The following is a 6,684-nucleotide window of genomic DNA, read 5'->3' on the forward strand; positions in this document are numbered from 1 at the left end:
GAGTAGGAGTTTATGTGGTACAGAAGTGGAAAGTAGAATTTACGGCCAGACCCAGGCCACAAATCCCTTTGAGGAACTGTGAATGGTGTGGTGTAATCACTCAGAGAATGGAGACTGTGTACGTTTTGGGATGTAAGGGGTGTCAGGAAAAGAGGCCTTCAAGGCCACAGCCAAGAGCCCCGGCTCTGCTCTGAGGTGACAGGGAGCCACAGTGGGGCTTTGGGCAGCAGAGAGGGGTGTGAAGCTTCTAATCTGAACCGCTGCTCAGGCTGCCACGGTGGGGAGAGGGGACCAAGGGAGATCCAGCCCTGAGGTGGAGGGGCAGAGGGGAAGGAGATGAGGACAGAGCCGAGGGACAGTTAGGCAGCAGAGTCAGGGGGACCTGTGATAGCTCGGTGGGGGGAAGTGGAAGCTGTATGCAAACTGCTGAGTGGCCGGGGCAGGGACTCTGTGAGAGGCCCAGGAAGAGGCCAGTGAGGCAGCAGAGCTCAGTGCCATGGTCCAGAGGCCTCTGTCTTTGAGGAGAGATGGAGACGCAGGTCACCAAGGTGCGAGCGGGGTGGGCATTTGTCCATGTTCACACTGGGTTCACAGGCAACCCCTGAGGCACACAGACCACGCCCCACCACCTCCCCCATCACCTGGGGAAGCCACAGGGCGGCCAGACCCTGGGGACATGGCCTCAGGGAGGCCCAGCTCGAGGGGGATTTTGGGAGTCTCTAGAGACCCAGAGTTAGGCCAGGACGGGGGTCCCCTCAGAGTGGTTCCCCAAGGAGAATTTTTCTGTTTGGAGGAAATGGGGACTTCTCCTTTCATGACATGAATGTCAGAGACTCTGGGCTCCATGGTGACTAAGAGATGCCTGAGCCCAGTGGGTGGAGTGAGTGCTTAAATACCAGGCTGCCTGTCCTCTGGCCACTTGACACCTGGACTGGGACCGCACAGCCAAGCATGGCCAGCCTGCAGGCTCCGCTCTTGGCTGCCCTCGCCCTCCTTTCGGTGATGCTTCAAGCAACTGACGCAGGTGAGGCTGGGGACCAGGGTGGCTTCCTCCTCTCCTAGAAAGAACACTGGATCCCAGTCCACCATTGGCTCCTGTGGCACTGGGGTAGTGACCATGCTTCTTTAGGCCTCTCAGTTTACACATCTGTTAAATAGGTCATCTCAAAGGCTTGGCCACTAGGATCTGCCTCATCTGGGTTTGAACCTGGGGTGAGCAGGGCCTGGACAGGTGGGGATGTAGAGCCCCCAGGGTCAGGCCCGAGTGGGGAAGGACAGAGCTTCATGGAGGACCTTCCCTTGGAAAGCTGGTCCTTCCCTCCCACCACCCCAGCTTTGCTTGGATCCTGTCCTAACCTGGGGTGCTGGGTTCTCTTCCTCACACTGCAGACTGTCCCGCTCCAGGCTGGGCTGGGAGTGAGCACTGGAGTGGAGGAGTCAGCAGCCAGACAAGTGCTGTGCTCAGGCACTGGCTTTCTGGCTTTTTGGTTTTTTCTGGTACCAGGAATCGAACTCACAACCTTGTGCTTGCCAGGCAGGCACTGTGCCACTGAGCTAAATCCCTAGTCCCCGGGCATTGGCTTTCTTTGAGCTTCCCTGGGTTCAGAAATTGTGAACGCTCTCAAAGTCACTGTTACTCTTAGCAACTTGTTCAGAGCTGGAAACTGGGCCTTGGAGATGTTACAAGGTACAGCCATGGTGGCCCAGCAACTCAGGACAGAGCAGGACTAGAGTCCAGGTCTGTGTGACTGTCCCCACCCGTCACTTCATCCTGGCTCTGCCCTAGTCTTGCTGTGTGACCTTAAGCAAGTGCTGCCCCTTTTCTGGACCACAGCCTTGCCATTACACAATGAAGCAGGCCAGAGTCCATGTGAGCTGAGCAAACTTCCCAAGTGTTATATTGGATGCACATGGCCGGGTACAGTAGATCACACCTGTAATCCCAGCTAGTCTGGATGCTGAGGCAGGAGGGTCATAAGTTCAAGGTCAGCCTGGCAATTTAATGACTTAGGTAAACTCTGTCTCCATATAAAATTTAAAAAGGCTGGGGATGTACAGTAGTTTAGCGGTCCCCAGTATCACACACACACATAAAAGCACATGGAGTTTGTGAGCTTGGGGCTGAAGCCTGAGTAGCAGTCACATGTAAGGCTCTGTGCCTGGCTCAGAGGCTAAGACCCATCTAGAAGCTTATTGGGGTTTTGTTTTTGTTTTTGAGATAGGGTCTCGATGGCCTTGAATTCACTATGTGGCCCAGGCTGGCCTCGAATGCACACCCACCTAGAAGTATATTGTTGATGGTCATTGTGAATCTACCGCCTGCAGCAGACCCTCCTGGAGCACAGACATTGAGGCCTTCATGACCTCTCAGAGGCCCCAGTGTTAGTTTTTGCTGGCCTAGAGTCTTCTGGTCACTATCCTTCCAGTGGGGCAGAAACTCTTCCCTGGAGCCTGGAAGGGCTCAAGTCAGAGGTTGTGGCCAAGGGTGACCCTCTGTTCCCCTCCCCCAGGACCCTACGGAGCCAACATAGAGGACAGCATCTGCTGCCGGGACTTCATCCGCTACCCGCTGCCGCCGGGCGTGGTGAAGAGCTTCTACTGGACCTCGGACACCTGCCGCAGGCCTGGCGTTGTGTGAGTAGGGGATTGGCCACCAGGCCTTGGTGAGTGTGGCCTGGGGTGGGCCCGGAGCTGAAGAGGGGGGCAGACTCAGAGATGGGAGGATGGGTAGTTAGACTTCTGATTGGAGGCTTGGCTGGAAGAGATGGCTCTGCCCATGCTTGAGTGTTCTAAGAACAGAGATAACAGGCTGGATCATTGGACAAATATGATTGGATGCCTACCATGTGCCAGGCAGCAGGCCAGGCTTTGAGCTGGATACACAAGGTGCCGCCCAGAGTGGGCGCAGCAGTGTAGGCAGTGTGTAGTCACAGGCTATCGGCTACAGGCTTGAGGGTTGGTGTGGGCAGCCTGCCTGCTGCTACTGCTTCCAAAAGTACCTTAGTCCTCTCCAGTGCCCTGGGATTGTTTGAGGAAGCCCATTCAGATCAAAACAATGCTACAGGGAGTGCTTGCTATATGCTAGTCACTGTGGTCAGCTCTTTAGAAATATCAGCGCCTTTATCCTAGAGGCAGCCTTGTGCGGTAGGTATCACCCAGTCTGCTTTTCACGGCGAAGAGACAGCATGGAGGGGTTAAGGTCCCTCCTCAGCACCACAGGGCACCAGAACAGCAAGTGGGAGGTGAAGAACACACTACCTGGCACGCAGTAGGTGCTTGCTAGAAGCACACACGTGATCCTTGCATTCTGAGCTGGAAGGCACTCTAGATAGAATGTGGCTTGACAGAACAGGAGACAGGCTTAGGGAGGGATGGTGTTTTGCCCAGTGACTGCAGTGGCCAGGGCAGGCTGCCCATAGGCCAAGGCCAGCAGTGCTGGTTTCCTTGTTCTTTCTGTTTGCTGGTCATCTATGTGGTGGGGGCACCCAGCAGATGGGGGGAGCCCTGAGCTGAGGGCAGAGGCATGAAGGGTGTCCCAGGATGTGGGCATGGCTCTGACCACAAGGCAGCCCTCACCCCGCTGTGGTCGGCAGTAACTCGGGTGCCCCGGGCCTGACGTGGTGTTTGCTGCCGTCAGGTGAAGGCAGGAGTCTATGCCTGCAGCTTGCTGTATGGTCCTGAGCTGGAGTCCACCTCTCCTCCCATGCAGGGGCTTGGAGGAAGGGGCACTCTCCGGGGGTCCTGCCCAGGAAAATCTGGGTTCCCGACATGGTGCTCAGATCTCACCAGGCCCGCTACCCTGGCAAGCTTCTTTACCTCTGTGGGCCTCAGTTTCCTTAGCTATACAGTGGGGTGAATAATAGGGCCTATAAATGGGCTGAATATAGGATTAAGAAAATCCAGCTCCTGGCACAATTATATAGCACCTACTGTGTGCTGTAGCACTTAGTAGCATATACTTTTTTGAGACTTTAGTGTGCATCAACTCATCAAACTTCATCAGTGTCCTGTAGGTTAGACGATGATTATCGTCCTCATCTCGTGGAAACTGAGGCGCAGATGTTAAATGACTTGATAATAAGTGGCATAGCTCATGTTTGCACTCCAATAGATGGCTCCAAAGTCCATGGTTTTGGCCACTATCCAATATTCTCTTCCCAAGACAACGACAGTGACATTATGAGATTCTTGGGGGTTCTAAACCATGACCTGGCCCAGCACTCAAGGCTGGAACTGAGGGCCTAATGATCCTGGAAGTCCGTGGGGTCCTGGAGGGTCCTTGCTATTCCCATCCTCTTGTTTCCCTTGGGAAATAGGTTTGCATACAGCAGGCGGCTTCTAAATGTTGAACTACTCTACCTAGTAGATGCTCCTACGCACAACAGGTGGCTAAACTGCTGAGCCCTACACACAGTGGGTGGCTTATACATTCTGCACCACCCTACAAAGCAGGTATTCTGACATACAGGAGGTGACTCATAAATGCTGAAGCCCTGCAAAGCTCACATCCTTGCTGGATGCTAATGTTGGCATATGTCTTCCTGCATCTCCTCCCTCCAGCTTGCAAACCATCAAGAACCGGGAGATCTGTGCTAACCCCAAACTGACCTGGGTAAAGAAGATTCTCCAGAAGCTGAGCCCATGAGGAGGCACCAGGATGACCATGGCCTTGGCTTCTCCAGGAAGGCTCCCCAAGCCCTACCTCTCCACCATTGCAGCTGCTCCCCACAGAAGCCTGTGCCTGTAACTCTCTGTGTGCCCTCTCATCTCCATTCCTGCAGCTCTCACCCCCTGCTGGGCCTTCCTTCAGTCCCCTCCAGCCCCTTCTCTGCCCCACTGCAGCCAGGATCCCTGTCTTGACCACTTCCTGGCTCCCACTGCTCCAGAAGACGTCAGACCCTGCACCTGGCTCCAACCCATCAGATCTGGGTGCCTTCTTTGTGCCCAGCCTCACCCGCTTTCCCTTCCTGCACGTTGGGCTCTAGCTTCCCATTCTCCAAACCAACGATGCCCATTTCTCCTTGGGGGTCTTTCCAGGGCTATTTTTGCTATCCACACATGGCCAGGACCCACACGGCCAGGGTTTGCTCAGCCCAACTAATCAAAACATTTTTTAGACTTTCCTGGCTGCTAGACTTCTCCCTGCTTCTATCAGGCCTGACCACAGTCTGATCAGAACTTTAAGGGTTTAGGGGCCCACCTTCCAGCCCCACTGCTTAGACCCAGCTCCCCCTCTTGTTACTTTGCTCTTCTGGACTCCAGCATAGAGCACGGAGCCCAGGGCCTGGCTCAGAATCAGAGAGCTCTGCAAGGGGCTTCAGACCGAGTCAATAAAAGTGAGGTGTCCTCCTCCTCCCCCAAAAAGGGCACTTATTTCTCAGTACAGAGATCCATGTCACTAGAAAGGATAAGCTGGGTTAATTGTGAATTCCTGATTTGCCCAAACTCACCTGTCTTCCCCATTTTAACTATTCGCTGGTTATTTTTGCTTTTTTTCTTCCCTTGGAATTTATTGGTCTTCCACCGTGAAGCATCCAGGCCTGCTCTCTTCAGAATTCACCCCAGTCCATTTCCCCCGCCTCCTTCCTTAAACAGCTGATAATTTGAATGAATTCATGCCACGGTGTCGGTGGTGACCCTGGTTCGGTACTATAAGCTACAGTTTTATTTATATATGAAAAGAGGGTAATTAGTTAAGAGGTCAAGTGGATGAATGGGAGAATTTGAGGAATTGTGTTGGAGGGGACAAGGTGACACTTTCCTGGCCCCAGGAGGCAGCAGGCTATGGAGGGGGGCTGTGTGTGTGAAGGAGCCTGGGGAAACTTGCTCTTGGGTGTTTGGGGCCAGGCTAAGAACCAGGACTTGGGACAGCAGTGTCCCAGACAAAGGGAATAAACTTGACAATGCTTGCTCTTTTCTGAGAGGGCCTGGTACCACTCAGTGAGGTGGCTGGAACTGTCAGACCCTGAGAAGACCGTGTCACTTCTCTGAGCCTCATGTGACAGATGAAGATGAGAATAGCCATCTCACGGTTATTGAAGGGCTTGGGTCCAAAGTACACCTTGTGCCAGCCATGTAGCTCTGGGTCTTCCAGGCCTGTATCCCTCAGCTGCCCACTGCCCATGAATGGAGTCCCCTCCTGTCCTACCCTTGCCCCTCAGGCCTTCTGGAAAATAAATCCTCTTAAACTGTGTCTGCTGTGGTTCCTTGGCATTTGTGGTCCCTGTGAGATGAGGCAGGGGGCACCACAGCCCCCTCTCCCCCCAACTGGGGAAGCTTTGACACTTAAGTAGGAGATAAATTGCCCGAGGTCACTCTGATGGGCACAAAAGCCTGAGGGGCAGCCGCATAGGTGCCACAAGGAGGTCCAGGCATTAGCCCCAGAGCTCCTACCCACCAGCCCGGCCCAAGCCAGGCCCAGCTATCAGGAGGACCTGGAGAGACCCCAGAACTAGTGCTTGAAGCAGTAGACCTCTCCTCTTCACTAGCTCAAACTGAACTTCCCCCTCAAGGGTGGGTGCTGGGGAAAAAGAGAGAGAATTGGTCAGGAAAGTCTACCTCCTTCAACAAACAACTCCACATCTCAGGGGCTCAACTCAGTAGAAATGTTTCCTTCCTACATAAAGTCAAATCCAGCATTCCTGGTCTATAGGTAGCTGTCCATGTGCTCATCCAGGGACATAG

General features: G+C 54.0%; 1 protein-coding gene across 1 annotated transcript; it reads left to right on the forward strand.

Moving 5' to 3' along the window:
- The first annotated feature begins 869 nt into the window (after positions 1-869).
- Ccl22 (chemokine (C-C motif) ligand 22) lies at positions 870-6,193 on the forward strand. The gene is made up of 3 exons (XM_005388385.2): positions 870-1,024; positions 2,511-2,634; positions 4,561-6,193. The coding sequence occupies exons 1-3, from the start codon at positions 952-954 to the stop codon at positions 4,643-4,645; spliced, it is 282 nt and encodes a 93-aa protein (XP_005388442.2). The 5' UTR covers positions 870-951; the 3' UTR covers positions 4,646-6,193.
- Positions 6,194-6,684: the final 491 nt, after the last annotated feature.

This window comes from Chinchilla lanigera, unplaced genomic scaffold, assembly GCF_000276665.1.
Source record: "Chinchilla lanigera isolate Chin_1 unplaced genomic scaffold, ChiLan1.0 scaffold00032, whole genome shotgun sequence".
Taxonomy (NCBI): domain Eukaryota; kingdom Metazoa; phylum Chordata; class Mammalia; order Rodentia; family Chinchillidae; genus Chinchilla; species Chinchilla lanigera.

Coding starts and splice junctions, on each gene's coding strand:
- Ccl22 (XM_005388385.2), top strand. CDS start 952: ATGGCCAGCCTGCAGGCTCCGCTCTTGGCTGCCCTCGCCCTCCTTTCG. Junction 1,025..2,510: donor GCTTCAAGCAACTGACGCAG/GTGAGGCTGGGG, acceptor CCCCTCCCCCAG/GACCCTACGGAGCCAACATA. Junction 2,635..4,560: donor TGCCGCAGGCCTGGCGTTGT/GTGAGTAGGGGA, acceptor TCCTCCCTCCAG/CTTGCAAACCATCAAGAACC.